The sequence below is a fragment of the Aphidius gifuensis genome, linkage group LG4 (assembly GCF_014905175.1).
Source record: "Aphidius gifuensis isolate YNYX2018 linkage group LG4, ASM1490517v1, whole genome shotgun sequence".
Lineage (NCBI taxonomy): Eukaryota > Metazoa > Arthropoda > Insecta > Hymenoptera > Braconidae > Aphidius > Aphidius gifuensis.
Window position 1 is genome coordinate 2,379,421 of NC_057791.1, and position 20,458 is coordinate 2,399,878.

At 28.3% G+C, this 20,458-nt stretch overlaps 5 protein-coding genes and 1 long non-coding RNA gene across 8 annotated transcripts; 4 read left to right on the forward strand and 2 right to left on the reverse strand.

Moving 5' to 3' along the window:
• Positions 1-1,299: 1,299 nt before the first annotated feature.
• On the forward strand, positions 1,300-4,501 carry LOC122854445 (spidroin-1-like). Of its 2 annotated transcripts, none has more exons than XM_044155097.1 (5): positions 1,300-1,432; positions 2,758-3,111; positions 3,204-3,247; positions 3,339-3,541; positions 3,673-4,501. In XM_044155097.1, the coding sequence occupies exons 1-5, from the start codon at positions 1,421-1,423 to the stop codon at positions 3,849-3,851; spliced, it is 792 nt and encodes a 263-aa protein (XP_044011032.1). In that variant the 5' UTR covers positions 1,300-1,420; the 3' UTR covers positions 3,852-4,501. The 2 variants fall into 2 exon arrangements, with proteins under 2 accessions (XP_044011032.1, XP_044011033.1); XM_044155098.1 differs by having other exon boundaries at positions 1,301-1,432; positions 3,691-4,501.
• LOC122854448 lies at positions 4,157-6,116 on the reverse strand. Its single transcript, XR_006373962.1, has 2 exons — positions 5,888-6,116; positions 4,157-5,679 (listed from the first exon to the last, which is right to left on the reverse strand). It is a non-coding gene; the product is annotated as an uncharacterized LOC122854448 (long non-coding RNA).
• Positions 6,117-7,162: 1,046 nt separating this feature from the next.
• Positions 7,163-9,536, forward strand: LOC122854446 (shematrin-like protein 3). The gene is made up of 3 exons (XM_044155100.1): positions 7,163-8,266; positions 8,396-8,783; positions 8,862-9,536. Exons 1-3 carry the CDS (start codon positions 8,198-8,200, stop codon positions 9,146-9,148), a joined length of 744 nt encoding a protein of 247 aa, XP_044011035.1. The 5' UTR covers positions 7,163-8,197; the 3' UTR covers positions 9,149-9,536.
• Positions 9,537-14,320: 4,784 nt separating this feature from the next.
• On the forward strand, positions 14,321-15,284 carry LOC122854450 (dirigent protein 10-like). The gene is made up of 2 exons (XM_044155104.1): positions 14,321-14,790; positions 14,889-15,284. Exons 1-2 carry the CDS (start codon positions 14,430-14,432, stop codon positions 15,038-15,040), a joined length of 513 nt encoding a protein of 170 aa, XP_044011039.1. The 5' UTR covers positions 14,321-14,429; the 3' UTR covers positions 15,041-15,284.
• A 1,517-nt stretch (positions 15,285-16,801) lies between these two features.
• LOC122854449 (elastin-like) lies at positions 16,802-18,201 on the forward strand. Of its 2 annotated transcripts, none has more exons than XM_044155102.1 (6): positions 16,802-16,885; positions 16,969-17,218; positions 17,287-17,346; positions 17,431-17,460; positions 17,554-17,643; positions 17,723-18,201. In XM_044155102.1, the coding sequence occupies exons 1-6, from the start codon at positions 16,874-16,876 to the stop codon at positions 17,806-17,808; spliced, it is 528 nt and encodes a 175-aa protein (XP_044011037.1). In that variant the 5' UTR covers positions 16,802-16,873; the 3' UTR covers positions 17,809-18,201. The 2 variants fall into 2 exon arrangements, with proteins under 2 accessions (XP_044011037.1, XP_044011038.1); XM_044155103.1 differs by having other exon boundaries at positions 16,815-16,885; positions 17,440-17,460.
• A 58-nt stretch (positions 18,202-18,259) lies between these two features.
• On the reverse strand, positions 18,260-20,335 carry LOC122854451 (sialin-like). The gene is made up of 8 exons (XM_044155105.1): positions 20,231-20,335; positions 19,999-20,170; positions 19,689-19,925; positions 19,304-19,609; positions 19,104-19,227; positions 18,899-19,032; positions 18,569-18,832; positions 18,260-18,494 (listed from the first exon to the last, which is right to left on the reverse strand). Exons 1-8 carry the CDS (start codon positions 20,281-20,283, stop codon positions 18,330-18,332), a joined length of 1,455 nt encoding a protein of 484 aa, XP_044011040.1. The 5' UTR covers positions 20,284-20,335; the 3' UTR covers positions 18,260-18,329.
• Between the last annotated feature and the right edge of the window lie 123 nt (positions 20,336-20,458).

Below are 20,458 nucleotides of genomic sequence, written 5' to 3' on the forward strand. Positions count from 1 at the left end.
CATTGGTTAGCCAGAACACACATTAATACTCCCAGTAATTTAATTGGCACCAACGTCTTTACTAATCTTTTCTTTCCACCATTGAGTTATAAGGGAAAAAAAAAAAAAAACGTAATTCATCCAAAAAGAAAATTCGAAACTGCTTCCAATGTTATCCAAAGTTACGGTGTTGTACTTCCTTACCAATGTGTACTACGGATTCCTAAAAAAGACGCTAAAATAAAAAATCCTCCAACAAAATTCTCATATCTCTAAAAGTCATTTTATTTCCCATATATGACCCAGCATCTAGTGTCCCCTTATTCACCCTACCAATAGGTCTTTTACCAACTAATAAATTCAAACTGATAACACAAAATATCTTCGTGACAACACCTTTATAATCTTAAGGAAAAAAAAAACCTCAAAGATAACTCAACAACCCACAATAATATTTTAAATATACTGCTGCAAAAAGAGACCTTAAATTTTCTATAAATATTTTCTTATTAACATATTTTTATTTTCCATTACTAATTAAATAAAAAGACATTATAAAAAATATGTATGTATTGTTGCGTTGTTTAAATTAAAAAAGACAATGAATCAATAAATAAATTAAATATTTTTTTTGATAAAATAAAAAATTATACACGATGGGAATTAAATTGATGAAAGAGCGTTTAAATATATATATATATATATTTTTAACTCTAGGCTATTTCTCACCACACCCGCAAAATCTATAGTTTAATGTTTAATGTAGACATATACATTTAAAAAAAATAATATATGTATGATATATTTGTAAATTGTATGGGTGACCAGTTTAACCCGGTGTCTATGTTGCACTTGGTACGATGCTTCTGGGTTGCGGCTGTCGTTTGACATCTATGGCTAAGAGAGAAACGGTAAGAAGGGAAGATATATTTAAAAATATATATATAAGAGAAAAATAATTATTAATATACTGTGATAAATAAAGAAAATAAATATTATACATAAACTAGATATACGAGAGCAAATGTGATGTTGTATAAAATATGTATATAAAAATAAAAATGAAAAACTAGTGGTGGGTATTGCCTACCTACACTGGCCACCCTGTCCCGTTCCTCTCCTTATCATTGCACTTCTTTTTTACTATCTTTATCTTTTATTTATAATTTATATATATTTCATCTTTTTCTTTTTCTTCATACGTACTGATCTTGTATCTATATACTTGCTGTTGCCGACCATCGGACAAACTATCGAGGATCATAGTTTTTCTTTTTTTCGCAAGCAGGAGGGGAGAGAGAGGGTGGAGGCGCACGGCTTTCGAAAGGATGGTGATTGTGGAGCGTGGCAAGAGTAGTTGAGTTTTGAGTATATAAGCACCGCAAACCCAACCCAAGTCAGTCATTCACTGGACTATCAACCCACCATACACACAGCAACCATGAAGGCCTTTGTGAGTATAACGGGGTGGTACAAGTCTCATACATCAATATTCAATACATTTATTTTAAATTATCAATTATTTTTTATATAATTTATATTGTCTTTTTTATATATATTCAAAATTTTTTATTACCAAGTTTTTAATTAGTTGGCATTTTTAACTTTGAAAATTTTTAATATTGCATTCAAGAGTTTAAATTCATTCATAAGAAAATAAATAGTTATATCTTGGATAGAAATTAAAAAAAATAGAATCAGTATAAAACCGGTTTGCTAAACTAAAAAATATATCATTTAAATGCATTTCATTATCATAATAAATTATAAAAAATTATCAACGATAAAACGTGAAAGCTTATTTTTAAAATTATTAAATTTAAAAATTATTCATTATTGTTTTTTAAAGCACAAAAACCCTTAAAAATATTTTTGTTCAATTTAATTAAATCCAAATTTGTATATAGTTAAATTTCAAATCACTTTTACTGTAAAAATATACTTTTTCTCTTAATTACCTAACGCAATATTTTACCGGGAAAAATTTTCAGCCAAATATGGCACCTATTGAAAAAAATAAAACATTTAACTACCAAGTCGCAAAATGTTGTTTAGTCTGAGAAATAAAAAAAAAAAAGTAAAAACTGCAATTGGCTTGCACTATCACTCCAATTAGGAAACGTTACATCATTGTTGCTCGAAGACTCTTGTTGTATAAATTTTTACCGGTACTTAAACAGAACGCTCATTACTTCTATTTTATGACATAACTCTGGCAGTTAAATTCAACAGTAATTTCGCATTTGAACTTTTAGATAAATACATACAAATATGGAAAACACTTAACAAATATTGCAATCAATTGTGAAAAGTTTAACAGTTTTTTTTTTTTTTTTTTCAATAATACACTGTCTCATTTATCTAGCCAAACAACACAACAAGTTATTTTTTTTATTTAAAAAAAAGAAAACAATAATCATAAAAATACAAAATAAAAATGAAATTAACTTGTAAGTTGTCATAGCTATATACTATCATCTTGGATACTGTGCACACCCAATGTTCCTGGTATTATTGCAACGTGCATTGAAAGTGAAAGCCTTACACAAAACAGTTAATACTTCCTGAGAGAGTATATAGCGCGAGTAAACTCACGACTTTGTCGACACTCAAGCCTATAATCTCAGTACTCTAGTGTTGCATTTAAAAGCATTGTTTTTCATACTTGGAATTATTCATTCATATTAAAATGAAAAAAAAAAAAAAATTTCTCTTCACAAAGAAATTATATTATTTTATATTTACTAATGAATTTTTATTATTTATTTTTACTTTTAGATCGTATTCGCTTGCTTGGCAGTCGCAGCAGCCCGTGCTGGAATCGCCCACGGAGGATATGGTGGCTACTCAAGTGGCTACTCACTTGGTGGTCACGGTGGTGCAGGTTTCAGCGGTGGTCTTGCCGCTGGAGCTGGTACCGCTGCATCCCTCCAAGGTGGTGCATCCAGCTTGGGATCAGGTGGTCTTGGTGCTAGCTATGCCGCTGGTGCAGCCTCTGCTGCCGGCGCTGCTGGAGTACAACAAATTGTCTCTGGAGGAGTTACTGGTGGAAGATCAGACATTGGACCAGCAGAAGGACCAAAAGCCAACGTAGGACCACAATCAGGACCATATGACAGTGCTGGACCACAAGTATGTCAAACAACATTACACAATAGACAATTTTTCTTATATTTTTTTATATCTTGAATTATTATTAATCATCTCTTAATTCAACATTGTAGGAAGGAGCAAAATCCATTGGAGGACCACGTACCGGACCAACCAGGTAAACATCATTCAAATTGAATATCTATTAATTATTTTGTTAATTATATCATTTGACAAATTATTAATCAACAATTTTAATTTATCAACAGCCTTGTTGGACCAGCTGCTGGACCATCAACCCTTGTTGGACCAAGCCAAGGAACTGCTACCCTTGTAGGACCAAGCCAAGCTACTGCTAACCTTGTTGGACCAAGCTACGGTGGAGTTGCTTTCTACGCCGGATCCGGTGGAATCAACGGTGATGATGGTAGCTCCGGCTCAGCTGCTGCTGCTGCTCCAGGTGGTGCCTATGGTTAGTATTGGTTGGACGCCACTCATCAATCGGAACACAACATCTTCATCATCATCACCATCATCATTATCATGATTCATTAAATCAAATCAACAATCAAAATTCTGTAACCTTTATATTATTTCTAATAGGATACAACGGTTTTGCAGGTGCTGGTGCAATCGCTGTTATTGGAGGAGGTCCAGGTATTGCCGGTGGTATTGGTGGACACGATGCCGGAGTTGCTGTGATTAACGGACCATCAGGTGCCATCCACGCTGGTCTTGGCTCCCACGGAGCTATCATCCCAGGAGGTTATGGCAAATACTAATTTAGTCCATGAATCCAGCAATCTCGGTTCGGCGACGGCGGCAAAACTTTTATCATGGCCATACCGATCAACATATCCTCAGCGCGTGCAACGTCTTCTACTTATCCAGAGCTTCGTATTATTATTATATCATCATAAAAACAATCGAAGCCATGGCAATTAAGGAGTTATCAGTTGGACAGTCAGTCAAGTAGTGAGTCAAGTCAGTCCAAAAGTCATTGAGAATTATTGATTCAACGTAGTATCATCATTTAGCCAATTTATCACATCAATAGTTGACCGCAAAAGTTGAATCAGTAAATGGGCTAACAAAGACTTCAATCAATTCACCATCCATTATTAGAAAAAAAAAAGAAAAACATAAAAATACCATCAATCGTCTGCGGGACCAACTGGGATCTGTTCTACTTCATTGAACATCCAACGTTGGCCAACAGCCTTACTATCTCATCACGACTTCGTTTTTTTTTTATACATTTATATATATATATTTACAACTTACCAAACCATCAAAAAAAACAAATAATGGCCGACGTTCTCACTCGCATATGCTATCCCTTGATGAGGTGATGTTGTCTAAAAACTACATCATCCCACCAGTTGTTATACTCACTGCCGCACCCAAGCATACATATTTTTTATTACATAAATTACAAATGTCTTTTTATTTACTTAAACATACTATACCTAATCTACCTATATATTTAAGTATCATTCATAGCATTTATAAAATGCAACTTGTTTTAAAAATACTTGTTCCATCAAGTAATCGTTGACAAATCGCAATACATTCGCAAATTCAATTGTTCATATTTGTTGAGATATATCATTGTGTTCATCAACACTTGTCGTTCATCCATCGTTGATCATTGACTATCACAGTTTGTCTATTGTTTGTTCTGTTGGCAACTATCATCTTTTACAATCATCGTAAATAGATACTACTTACTTTAACAATTTATCTATATAAACAATATATTTCTTAATATAAAAAAATAAATTAAATAAAGCATTAGTACTTGAAGCTCAACTACAAAAGTATTTAAAATTTTTCGTCATCATATGAATCATCTTGCTATAAACAGTAAGCTGTTGACTAAATTTTATTAGTGATTTTTACTTTGAAATGACAGCTTGTCGTTAAACATGAACAATTAATAATTCATAGGAAAATTAGTTGGAGAATATTGAGTTAGCCATTGCTGAAGCTTACTCATTAAACTCTCTATACTATCGTTTAAACACCAGAACGTACACTCATTAGGTTTTTTAATTTTCTTCTCTTTTAGTATAATATTTCATATTTACTATGTTATATGCTTTATTTTCTCATGAAAATGATCAAGAAAATTGCAAATGTCACGAAACATGATGTACGTCATCATAGTGAAAAGATTCAACATAACAAAGGTTTTTTTTTCTTCACCTAATTAGTAGTTAGTAACTATCATATTATAACTTTGTTAATTTTTTTTTTTTTTTTTTCATAGCTTGTTTGTTGAGGTACCTTTTGAAAAATTCTTTCTCTAAACTTGCCTATTAGTTTAGCTTTTAATTAATTAACTTTTCAGTTCAGTTCTCTCATTCTCTCCACATTTTGGTTGCAAACTGTTCAATAATTTACGTACTCTCGTAATTTTCGTCCCACGAATCAACGACCTACTTGAAAGTCCCGAGATAATTGCTGACCCTCCTCTGAATTTCCATACATGAATTTTCGTATTTATCGCCATCGTTATCCCAGAATAAGTCAAAACCAGAAACTTTCGGTTTTTATGGACAACAAAGATTTTTTAAATAATTTTGCGATGACCAATTGGTAAAATCACTGAAAAATAAACAAAACAAAAATTAAATTACGATAAATTATAATATAAAAATTCGTTGTTTTTTAATTTTAAAACAATGCTAATGAAAAAATAATATTTTTTCCATATTAAAGTTTCCATAATTAAAATATACATCACTCAAAATTAATTATTGATTTTGAAAAAATATAAAAGCCTTATGAAAGAAGCATTAATATAAAATCTTACCTCGCATTGACGAAATCAACAAAATAATTCAAACGTAAACTTTTCCATCAAATATTTGAAGACTTTTTTTTCCTGATGTTAGCAAAGTTATAAAAAATTCAAAAGAAATAAATCGAACTTGCGGAAGTACTGTACAAAATCTGAAAAAAAAACAAAAAAAATAAATATATACATAAAAATTTGAACTTGAAAATTAAATAAATATAAAAATAAAAATAATAGTATTGAGTCGCAAAATTAAGAATTAAATTTTAAAAAATAATTAAACAATCTATGAAATTTTTTAAAAGATAAACTTGTTATTTTATATTTTTTAAAAGTATCAGATGATTGAATATATATTTATTTTTGTTATATCATATCATCATCGAAAATAGATGATATGGATGTGTAGCATGTTCATATATAGTGCAATATAATACGCTTCGCTGACCACAGATTGATCACCTTGCCTGTACACCTAACAAGTGTGTGTTTGTCTTACAAGTGTGACTATCTATTATACCATCTTCTCAATGTCTCAGTATATATATGTAACAAAAGTAATGACTCAAACGCAATATAAAATATCATTCAATTATAAAAACGATAAAATTTTTAATTAAATAAATAAAAAATAAAACTTTTGATTGAAAATTGATCTTAACAAATAGATATTAAGAATCCAATAAATTATCTTTGCTATTTTTATTTTTTTCATTTAAAATAACAAAACTTTAAATCAATATATTTTTTAATTATTAATTACACAATCAAAATTTATATTAATACTCCATCAAGTTTAACTATCCAAAGAAAATAAAAATCATAATATATATTTATAAAATTAATGATGCAATTTAAAGAAAAAATATTATTGGCACTTAAAAAATAAAAAATTACTCATATCAAGTAATTTAATTATTTATAATTAATTATCCTACAAAGTATGTTTATTATCAAACATTCATTTCATAAAATATATTGATGTAATGTAATTTATTTACTTAATACTAATGATTTCTTTTGTCTATGAATAAAATGCCGAAAAAGTGAAGGTTTACAATATACAATCTACTCTGATAATCTTATTACACTACTTAGTTTTAAAAAATATAGACAATAATAGTGAAATGTCAAGTATAGGTCGATTATATTTCTTATCTTTTTTTTTCAATTTCTTAAACATTGATTTATTCTGCAATAAAATATAATCATAGTCATAACAAATTTAAATTTGAAGTAAAAAATTACATAATATAGATATTAGTATAATTATAAAAAAGAAAAGAAAAATAACAAGTCTAAATTATTATCTATTGTATTGGCAATAGGCAAGCTATATTGTTTATCTAGTGAAGTGATGAGTTTCGTTGATGATGATGTGTTGTTAGTAAGTTTTTAAACTTTTGTGCGATGATGCGAAAAGTTTTAAAACTAGATCGTCAAAAAGGTATGTATATCCAAAGTCTTACCATCAATGTGTTCTTCGACATTAACTAGTTTTCGCAATATGCACCTCTCTTAAAGGTCGAGTTCGAGAGTTTGAATATTGTGTATAACCATCGTCCAACATTTACGACCACAGCAGTACTAATTGTAGTTGGTGTAATATTGGTGCTATACACTTACCTTAACATCTCTTGCCCAACTTTTTCGTTTCGTTTCATTTCATTTTGTTTTTTTTTTATTTTTCAAATTTTTTTATATATTGATTACACTGTATATAATACACTTTGTTTAACGTCATAGAACCAAATAGATGAAGCGTGTGAAACACACTGTCTACTTCAATCACTTGGATTATATTATTATACGCCTACTCTGATTCAAACTATATATAAAAGTTAAATAGTCTCATATATATAGACACAAAGAGAATATTATCAAGACCACAATCCATGAAAAATGAAAAAAATTCCGAGTCACCCTCGAACACTCTCACATTGAATACAAAAAAAGGAAAAAAAAAAAATTGATACATAGAAGAAAAAAAAAAAAACACATTGACCTAGTTAAAAAATATTTAACTATTATTACGAGAGTATGGAATTTAACACGTATCATTCTCCCTTTCTTTGATTCTGTTAATGAAGAAATCAATGATTTTTTTTACATACATTTGATGTTTACCTGGATTATAATAGGTAATAACACTGACTGAAGGACAAAATAAAACCGAGTGCACCCGGTCAATTGGGCGTGGCATTTAAACGACCTTCTTGCAAAATAAATAAATGAAAATACCATCAACGGATATTATTATTTGAAGGGATAAGTGCGGGGGGCACAGTTTAACATCCTAGTGTTGTTGGTATATAAGATTGAATAATGCCAGTTAAATGCACACTCTGTCTACTAAGCGTCCCTAAGAAGTATCCAGACAAGATGAACGCATTTGTAAGTAATCAAAGTGTAACAATAAATATCTAAGTGTGTGATATATATATTTATAAATTATATCTTGACATTATTTGTCATTCATTAATATTCAATATTGTGATGGTGTTTGTGTTTGTGTATTCTTAGATAATTATTTCATTGGCTGTATGTGGCTTGGCAAATGCCGGTTCATATGTACCAACTGTATATGGAGGATATGGAGGATATGGAGCTCATGGTATTGCTGTAGCTGGACCCCATGTACCAGGTAGTGTTATATCTGGACCTGCTATTGGTAGTAGCCATCTTGCTGGACCTGTATCTGGACCAGTACATGTATCAGGTGCTGTTGCTGGTAGTGCAACTGTAACTGGATCAGTTGCTGGTCCAGCATACGTTGAAGGATATGGTAGTGATTATGATGGATCTTATGATGTTTATGGTAATGGTGCTTATGCACATGGTGGATATGCACATGCTGGTTATGCACACACTGCTTATCCATATGCAGGATATGCAAATAAATATGTTGGAGGTAAATAAATCAAATACATTACTAACCTTTTGTTTTTGATGTTATTTTTTTCAATTATTAATTGGCTAACTTTTGCAGGATATGGACATGGACCATCTGGTGTTGTAATTGCTGGACCAGCAATTCATGGATCCGTTTATGCTAGTCATAGTGGTTATGCTCCAGCTCATGGTGCTGTTTATGGTGGTCATGGTACTGTTCTTGCTGGTCCACACAGCCATGGAGCAGTTGTTGCTGGTCCACATTCTGGTAATGCTGCTGTATCTGGTCCATCTGCTGGTGATGTTGTCATTCAAGGACCATCCGGTAAAATTACTGCTCATGGAGCTGGACACGGAGCTGCAATACATACAGGACATTACTAAATATTTTACTTGATAAATTAATTTTGTCAATAATTTAATACATCAAAGGAAAAAAAAAAAACATCTGGATAATGAAATTTTTATATTTATAAATCGGTAGCAATTTTAATTGAATATCGTAATATTACTTTTTTTTTATATATATGTACATAAAACAAGTCGAGTCTGTTATACGAGCGAAATAAAGTTTTTTTATTTGAAACAATGAGTATTTATTTATTTACATTTTTTATGAAAGTTTATTCATTGATATGTCTCAATAAATTTTCTGTTTGTATGAATTTTGAAATTTAATTAATTATTTTAAAAATTATCAACTTTTATATATTTTAATATATTAAATCGATATATTGTATATTGTCGTTGAGTATTAAATATTTCAAAAATACTTGTAGAATATTTAACACATAATAACTTTGACGAACCTTCTCCAACAAAACTGTTGAATAATTTAAACAAAAGTTATATACTTATAAATAAAAAACAAATGAATTAATAAATTTCATTATTATTTGTATATATTTAAATAATTAAAAACAGCTAAATGGTCAGTTTCAATTACTAATAACAAATTTAAATCACAATAAATTAAAATTGATATTAAAATAATAAATATACATTATGAATCAATTAAATTTAATTAAATTGTTCATGCAAAATTAAATGATCTGTTAATTTTATTTAGATAAATTTATATATATTTAATAATTTATTCATCAATTTGAGATAACGATTTTGCAAAGACAATATATATAAGGAGATTTTTAGATTTTATAAATAAATTTCCAAGAAGACATTATTAAATTTTTATACAAATAATTATAGATCATTATGTTTATGAATAAAATTATTCTCACAATAAAACGTTCTAAATATATATGTAGCAAGAGAAAAATAGAGATAGATAGATAAACAAATAGAGATGGTGTCAGTATATTGTATCCCAAGAGATCATGAAATTGCATTAACTTGCACAAACACTCTGGTAATTTGCTCTGTTTCGTTAGCATTTCTATATATACCCATGACACACTGTGCAATTATTAATGCATAATCAAACTTGCACACAAATATTTTCTATAAAGATTCGTCCTTCATCCAACAACTTCCCACGTAACATCATTGACAACATGACATACTCATATAGTAAAGCCAAAATCAGTTTGCCTTTGAATATTTTGTCTATATATTGTAATAACACAATGTTCAACTGTCGTTTGTCATGTGTTATGGATCCACATTACTATTAACATACACTATTTACATAAACTCTCAATATCAACTACTTCACACGATTCAATAGCCAAATATTTATCTTCATTATTTTACGAGTTGAGTAAATAATACCATATCCATACCAACCAAATAAAAATTCAATTGGTAAATCCAAAAGTAACTTAAAATCATAAATTTAAATAAAAATTAACTCATTGATATTTAAATTATTTATTTTTTATTGTTTTATTTAAAATACTATATACGGTTACTCTACTTTTGTTCGAGGCTGATAAATCAATATAGATGTATATTTATTTTTTTATATACATTAAAATAATTGTGAAAAATAATAATTTACGATCAATTGGAATATTAATGTTGCATACAATCATGCGTGTCTGATCTAATGTTGATAATAAAAAAAATATTTATATATATATTTAATCTTCAATGTCGAATTACTCACGCCTCACATTCTTGACCATTTCAAATTTTTTTTTAATGATTTTTTATAGCTAACACAATAAGTGTTTTCCATACATTAACCCTACTCCAATTATTATGATAAATATATTATTTTTCTTCTCCAATATGAACTTTGAATTTGAGGTCAATAAAAATAATAAAAAAAATTACAAATTGCATTCAGATGTATTTCTTCATGCTAAATCTAAGCAAAACAAACGTGACCTAATTTAAAATTATTTTTTTTTTTTGTCATGTTCAGGGTTTAACATTATCACGTATAACATTTTATATCTGATTAAGTTTGATTAGACGAATATACGATGAAAGGTGCGGTTACGTAATTATATGTATAGTTATCTATAGCGAATGCGCGGGTGGCAAAAGAGGTGGACACGTGATTATTCTATGGTTTCCCGCGCCAATGACGGGTGATCGAGCAAGGTTGATTGAATTATTGATCAATTGTGTAGCGGTCAACAAAACTAGAAAAGCCTGAAACTGCAATTCATATATAAACTGTCACAGATGGTTAATTTGTTTTGGCCCTTATAACCTTTTGATAATTGATGCGTTAAATGCATGCATAGAAAAAGGTCAATGAATTGCTTATATAAATTTCAATAAATCTTATAAAGAAATAAAGAAGAAATGATACAAAATATATATATTATATGTTAGTAAAATTACCATTTTAGTATCTACCAGAAATCCCATGAATACCAAAAACCCATTGACCTCAATTTATGGTTATTTAGTTTATTAGATTTTCCAATGACCACGAAATTTCATCACCAATATTCAACGATAAACTTGATAATAAATTGAATATTATTCATTGAATGCAAATGAAAAATAAAATTATTTTATTGTGTTTTTATTATTACAAAAATTTTTTATTCAATTATTATTTTATTCAGAGACAGGTTTCGAATTTCGAATTTCGATTGTTTCTCTTCACTTTTTTTTTTTTTTTTGACGACAGAAAATTACTATCGTGCATATAACCCGCAACTATCGCGCAAAAAAAATAATAAAATTGAAACAAATTTTTTTACCGGTTAATATAAATCCTCGATGGGATCCGGGCAAAGATTGTCATCCATGTCGATTTGAAAAAAGCCTTTATAGTCTAACAAGCACACGTGGGTCGGTGATTTTACTTCAGAAGGTTCAAGCTATGCTGGGCGGGGCACACAGCAATGCTGTTGATAAAAAAAAATATATATAAAAACCTGGATAAAAATAAAATACAATCAGCCTTTAAACTAAAAAAAATAAAAATAACAAATAAATAAATGAAAAAAAAAAAACACAAAGTAAAAGAAAATACAATTTGCTGCGTTTCTTGCGCAATTTTATTCTATTGGAAAATGAAAAAAAAAAAAGAAAAAAAATAAAACACGAGTTGGCGACATTGTTAAGCATATATAGATGTCATAAACACGCAAATAGATCAATTCAGGATAAAGACAGATAAAGAAAATTCCTATGTACGACATTGCAACTGGAATTCATCAGTATCCTGTTTTAGAATTTTTTAATTTATTATTACGTCTTGGTAATATGTCATAAATAAATTCCAACAATATTATTTATCACTAATATATATGACAAAAAAAAAAAAAAAAAGATATATATCTTGTGAAATTAATTATGATAAATTGATCTTACAATATAATTATTATATTATTGTTATCATTAACAATGCCATTAATTAAAAAAGAAAAAGCTTTCCAAAATTGGATCGATGTAGTCGTTTAAAAGAATCAACAAATAAGGGATGAAAGACAATAAAGAATGGTCCATTATTCGCTTGATACACCCTCTTTAATCACATGAATGTAACGTGATGATCTACCAATTAAAAGATCATGTTAAATATCATTAACATTGAGTTTTAGTGCTTGCCCTCTTTCCAGTATAAATACCTTTTTTTTCACACTGATGAAAATCGAGATATGAATTTTGTTCTTGTGTTTATATATATCACCCATGGGATCAATGCTTCTATACGTTGAAATATAAACAAAATTTTCCATACCGAGTAATTATAAACCGGCAAATGTATAATCAAATGAGAATAGGTTGAACCCATGGGTATTTGGTATTTTCAATATCGCTAGCAAATTTACATTTTCATCGAAAACAATGATGAAGAATTTATTATATATCTATATAGCACCAAAAATAAATAAATAAATATTATCTCTAAATATTTTTTTTACTTGCATTCACTCGTTGGTGATTTATTTTTTATTTCTTTAATTTTTTTTTTCAATTTTTGAGCTTTTTTAATGCAAATCCAAGTATTTTTTTAATATAGAATTTTTATAAATAATAATAAAAATAATTTTGCTAATGGAAATTGTACATTTTAAATATTAAAAAAAAATTCAACAGATATTATGTGAATCTTTGGATTACAATTTGAAGTTTAAAAATAATCCATGTAAATAAAAATTGTACATTTTAAATTTAAATGTTATTTAAAATATTATTATTTCGATTTATTATCCCACTTTTATATTGTTGGACTTGTATATTTTATTAATCGCGATTATTACTCTGAAAAAAAAAAAACAGCCATCAACGCCTCCACTTGAAAATCCAAAGTGTCTACCATATAAACCTGACAAAAAAATATTTTATCAAGTATTTTTATATTTTATTTATGTGAAAAAAAAAAAAAAATTATGATGTTGTCACTTAGTAGTTCAACATACTTCAGTAGTTCAATACAACATACGTAATATATAATAAATACAATAGAAATTTATCGCTCTTATTCTTGAAGTATTTACGTGGGTAAAGATTGTGGTACCAAACAACATTCACGTGTCCAATACAAGCGGATGCACAACGCCTCTTATCAATGTTATCCCACGTAAATACTTTCTCATTATAATTTTTCTACCTTCAACAATAATACTTCAAAAATTAATACAAATTTAAAATAATTTCATCATTATTATTCAGGTATTAAGCTAAAATTAATATCAAATCATCCCTTGTATGGTTTATGATATCAAATATCAAAAGTCAAGCAACAACCTTGTTTTTATTTTTCCAATATAAAAATAAAAATACCACTTGTTTTACAAGATTGTAAAAAAAAAATATAAACGGATGCTGACTACTAGCATTACACTCGCCTACTTAAATTATTGATAGTGTTGAGTGATTCATTATGAACATTTGAAATGAATAAACCTGTCACTGACCTCCCTGTGTATATTTTAATCACCACGTAGGGTAATTGTCACAAATACAAATACATTATGGTACTAATACATATAAATATTATTTTTATTTATATTTTTTTCTCAATTGTCATTGAGAAATTGTAATTCCAGGGGAGTGGACTATTACTTGTGATAAGCCACCCAATGTTTAAAATACGAGAGTGTGAATTATTTGCGTTTTCTTTTGCCCCGCCCTGATATTGAGTGAAAACCTTGTAGTTGAATACAATGGACATAACTATAAAAGCCAGAGTAAATTTAACAGACAACATCACATCATCGTTGTACACCAACAAGCCGTGACAAACAAATTAACTTTGTAAAAAAAGTAAATTAAAAAATCCAATAACAAAATGTACAGTCAAATTGCTATTTTGTTGGTTGCAACAATTGCAGTAAGTATTGCAGCACCATCTGGTATTTATGGTTATGGATCAAATCTTGCTGGACCAGTTGTACCACCATCATCACTTGCTGGACCAGTTGTTGGACCACAAAGAATATCTGGTGCTGTTGATGGAGGTGCTGTTGTAACTGGATCAGTTGCTGGACCATCAGTTGTATCTGGAAGTGTTGTTGGTGGTACAGCTGTTGTTGAACAAGGCTATGGATATGCACCATCTGTTCTTGGTCTTGGTGTACCAGGTGTTCATGGTCTTGGTGTATCACCACTTGGTTGGGGAGCACCAGCTCTTGGACTTGGTCTTGGACACGGTAATTATTTTTATATTTTTAATTAATTTATTAATTTATTATTATCAATTTATTAAGATATTAATTATTATTGTTTTTTTTTTTTTTTGTTTTAATAGGAGCTGTAATTGCTGGACCACACGCTGCAAGTGCTGCACTTACTGGTGCTGTTTCAGTTCCTGCTGTTGTTGCTGGACCATCTGGTAGCATTGTTACTGGATATGGTGCCACTGGTGGTATTGCACGTGGATACTATGGTGCTCACTATTAAGAAAATAATTTATGAAAACCATCTAAAATCGTCAATTTTCAACGAACAATTACTGATCATCATTCTACAGACCACCAGCATACCCAACAAAGTTTCATGTTTTTTTTTAGCAATGTTTTTTTTACCGCTATAGTACCTCGATGATTTTGTTAAGTGTGTAAATTACGAGCGTTATCATACATCTATGTAAACTTGCATAAACTTATATTGATATGAATAAAAATTGCATTAAAAATTCAAACAATATTTCGTTATTTTTATTATATTTAATAAATATGATTATCTTACATTTGATATTTGATTATCATCAATAATTTCAATGAGATATTTTACCAAGACAATAATTTATAATGAAACATTTTAATAATTGTCAATTAGTAATTTAGAATTGCCATATCGAATTTATTTCTCTGGAACAAAAAATTCCTTGCAGGATTTTTTGACTCTAAATTATCTAGGATTATTTTTTTTATTATCCAGAAAATTTTTAAGACAATCCTTCTTTACGTTCAGAAGTTGGAAAAAAAATAAGATGAAAACTCTAATAATGATATTGAAAAATATGTTCTCGTATTATAATACGTTTTTATTCGTATCGATTTAAGTAATATCTATAGAATTTTAATTAAAAATAAAAAAATTAATAAAAGGTATGCTCAATGTCATGACATTTATCCATCGATACCGTCGAATTCCTAAGAAAGTATAATTGAATGTTCATACTTTATTGATTTACACCAGGAGATTTTAATCTCTAATCAAGGTCGTGTAATAAAAAAAATTCAATATCTCTTTTCAAATTATTAAACTATAAAATTAATTTTTACCTCGTAAAATGCATTTTTTTTTTACACGAAAAAACAATAAAAAAAAATGCCTTGTTTTAAAATTAAACAAAGCGAAAGAATTGTCAGGATTTGACGATGCAAATAGAATGATGTGTTTCGAGCTGGAAGCATGTAACATATGAGTTTCTCGGCTATTTGAATTTAATTCAATGTTTCCAAACTTGTTCGGTCTATACATTGTTATGAACAAGTGAGTTATTCAGAGGACCAAAGTTCTGTAAAAATACAAAAATTTTATTAAATTTTTTGTTAAATTAAAATGCTAGTTCATTAATTAATAAACTTCCCTGATAATTATAATTTTTCAATTATAAAACAATGAAAAAAATTAATTATTAAATATTTTTTCAAACAATATAATTTGATTGTTGAAATTTTTCTATTGAGTTATATAAATTAAGAAATAAAATGGTATTAACATTGCAATTTTACTGATTGAAATTTATTTTTCTAAATGAAGATACTTGAAAGTAAAATATTAAAATATATTTCGATTTTTAAATATGATTGATCCACGTACTGGATTAATCATGTTAGATCCAACAAAAAATTTCCAGTGATAAGTGAAAAGTGATAACATGAAAATAGATAAAAAAAAATATGGATTATATATTTTTTTTACACCGCAAATAATTGACTTTTAAATATTCCACGTATGTAGCAAGTTTTATTAAAATATGCAGTGTTATCAGGTAGGAAATAATGAATATTTAATAACAGTGAAAAGTTTATATTTATAATTCCATTTCTGACCTTCGAGAAAATGTATACTAATTAAAAACCAGTATTTTTTTCATAATTTCCTCATTGTTTTATATGTTATTTTAATAACCACACCTTGTACATCAACAATGTCAATCTGTGACGTTTTAACAGGGTTAAAAAAAGCGTTAAATAGCACGGGTATATAAAGAGGTGTTACAGTATCGATCAGCATCCAGTTCTAATAAGGAGCACTCAAGCACCAACAATAACAATATCAATCATGAAATTCTTCGTAAGTTTAATTTTAATAACTTTAAAAAAAAAAACAAAATAACAGTAATAATATAGATCTGATATAATTATTTTTTCTTGTAGATTGCCATTGCTCTCGTAGCCGTAGCTGTTTCAGCAGCTCCAGAACGTCAACGTCGTTCACTTGGTTGGGGTCACAATGGAGCTGTAGTACTCGGTGGAGTACCATTAGGAATTAATGGTATTGGACTTGGAGGTCTTGGTCTTGGTGGTCTTGGACATGCAGGTCTTGGACTTGGTCTTGGTCTTGCTCCATCAACAGCAATAGTTGGACCATCAGCACCATCAGTAGCCGTTGTTGGACCTTCTGCAGGTATGTATTTAATTTAAATTTAATAATTTTATCAACAAATTACAATAAATATATATTATTAAATTTAGGATCAACTGCTGTTGTTGGACCATCAGCACCATCAGTTGCTGTTATTGGACCTAATGCCGGTAACTATAGTATTTTATTCAAATAAATATAAAATAAAAAAATAAAGTTTGATAATTTTTATGATAATAAATAATAATTTACAGGCTCTACAGCTGTCATTGGACCAAATGCTGGTAATTTCTTTATTTTATATTAATAACAACACAAATAATAAATCATAATTATAACAATAGTGATGAATGGTATTATAAATATATAAATTTTAGGTAGTGCAGCTATTGTTGGAGCCCATGGTTTACACGGAGCTGTTCTTGGACATGGAGCTTTGAACGCAGCTGTTGTTGGACCCGCTCCAGGTTAAAATTCAAACTAAAATTGACGAAATATAAATTCAATTTTTATATTAAATTTAATAAATACATATTTGTATTTTAGGTGCTACTCTTGTTGCTGGACCATCTGGTACAATTTCCACTGGAATTGGTGCTGGTTTAATTGGTGCCCATGGCATTATTGTATAAATAACATCTCAATTTACAAATGTTAACACTGTATAATTGCACCATTATCAGACCATTGGAAACATTATTATTTCAACGAAATTGGCTTTTTCAATTTATTCTTATTGACTACATGAAGTTTATTGATTTTTAAAATATCCTTCTATTAAATACTCACAAAATAATGGATTTTACATGTGGATATTTTAATAACAGCCTCATACACCAATTAATTTTTTTTTTTACAGATTAAATGGTTTTAAAATATTCATATAATATTCAACTATATACTGCCAACTATCTATCCTTTTTTTCTAAAAACATTTTACATTGTATTTAAAATTATCTTTACAATTTATTGTAATAACATTTTTTTTTTATAAATAAAAATTTCTATTTACTGACAAAACAAAGGTTTATTATCTATTTATTTATTATTTAAAGTAAAAATTTATTTGAGTATAATTTATTCTAGTTAAAAAAATAAATTAAAATCCAACAAGTAATATTTGACTAGATTATTATTTAAATATAATTAAAATTTATTCACAAACCATTGCTGAATTATAATAACTAACTGCATTTTGTTTATTTGAATTATCAGCCCATTTTTGTTTTTTTCCTGATGCAAAAATTGCAAAAATAAAAGCTCCAATGATATAAAATACAGCAATAATAATAAAAACAATTCTCCACTCTTCAGCAGTCTAAAATATAATTTTACAAAAAATGAAAATCAATCGTAATAATAATACAAGAGGTATAATATAAATATACATACTTTATTTGTGACAATATAACCAGTGAGAACTGGACTAATTATACCAGGTACCATTGAAATAGTTGTACTTATACCTAACAAAATACTAGCATGTTGAGGTGCAATGTCCAGCATGTTTACCATAAAACCAGCCCAAGCAAAACCACCAACAGTGGAAGCAATTGTAATACAAGTAACAACAAAAATAGTTGAGGTCATAAATCCTGCCAAGACTATGAAAATTGTTTGACCCAAAAATGCACCACAAGTAAATACTTTACGTACCTTTAAATAAAAGAAAATTAATTTGTCTATTTACATATAAATACCTGTATTTATTTATAAAATTACCTGCGTTGTATTGAGATAATTATGAGATTGTAAATAATCAGCAATATGTCCAGAAAATAAAACAACAACTCCCATTCCAAAAAATGGCAATGCCGAAACAAATCCCATTTGTTCAGTTTCGAATTTTAAGATATCTATACAAAACAATTATAATATAGTTAAAGGCTATTTAAATATTTATTAAGCTGTATAAAAAGTGATTTACCATGCATAAATATTGGCAACTGAGTGACCATAGTTTGGCTTCCCCAACTTTCACAAAAGTGACTTACAACAATGGCCCAAAATGGTATTGATGTCAGGATAGATTTCCATGGATATGATGAATTCTAGAATGTCAAAAAAATATAGATAAATATTAAACACAAAGTAATACAAAATACGAAAAAAAAAAAATCATCATACTTTTTCAGTTTTATCATTTGCAAGAGAATTATTGATGTAATCACGTTCGGTTATTGAAATATATGGATCATCATCTGGTTTATCAAAGACAAAAAAAATCCACAAAAAAAACCATAATACACCAAGTGATCCATAAATATAAAATATCGAGTCCCAATTAAATCGTTGAGCTATGACACCTGACATTGGCATTGCAAAAACTGACCCAAAAATACTACCAGCCAAGGACAAAGTTGCAAGCCTCGTTCTTTCAACTGGTGGAGCCCAATATGTCCACATTGTATGCATGCTTGGAAATGTTACACCCTAAATTAAAAAATTAAATTAAATTAATCTTATATTTACAAAAAAAATATTTATTATTAAAAATAAAAGAAAAATTTACTTCACAAATTCCAACAAATACTCGTACAATAATCAAAAGATAAACACTTGTACGTGTTAAAGGAGGAGTTATTATTGTTAGTAGTGCAGTAATACCAATTCCAAATCCAAGCACTTTTTTACCACCAATTTTTGAACTTAATATACCACCAAATATTTGACTTGATACATATCCATAAAAAAATGCACTTAGAATTAAACCTTGAAGCTTTAAATCCCAATCAAACTCAGCATCACCCTAAAATAATTTTTTTAATTTAAATATTTTAAAATATTAAAATATGTTTTAATAATTTTTTTATATTACTAACCTTATTAGAGCTTGTAGTCATAACAACAATTGCTATACTCAAACCTGCTCGTAAAATATATGAAACAAAAAAACCAAAAAATGCCAATAATCCAACAACATAACGACGCTTTTTCCAAAATTTCCAATGAAATTTATCCTCATCATGAATATTATTATTGTTTTTTTCAAGACTGTAAATAAAATTGAAATTTTATTAATATTAATAAGCTTGAATTATTGAATTAACTTACTTGTTGAAAGTTGAAATATTTTGAGGATGAAAATTAACTGATGTTCTATTCATTATCTGTCGTTTAATGACGATTGAAAAAATAAAGATTCATAACAAGTTGTTGTTATCAGTCTCAGAGATAATTAATGTTGAATGACTATCAATATTTTGACAAGTGTCAGAAAAGTCGGTAAAGTTGAATGACCCAAATAATGTCTCATTAATTCATGCTCTTATTTATTTATCT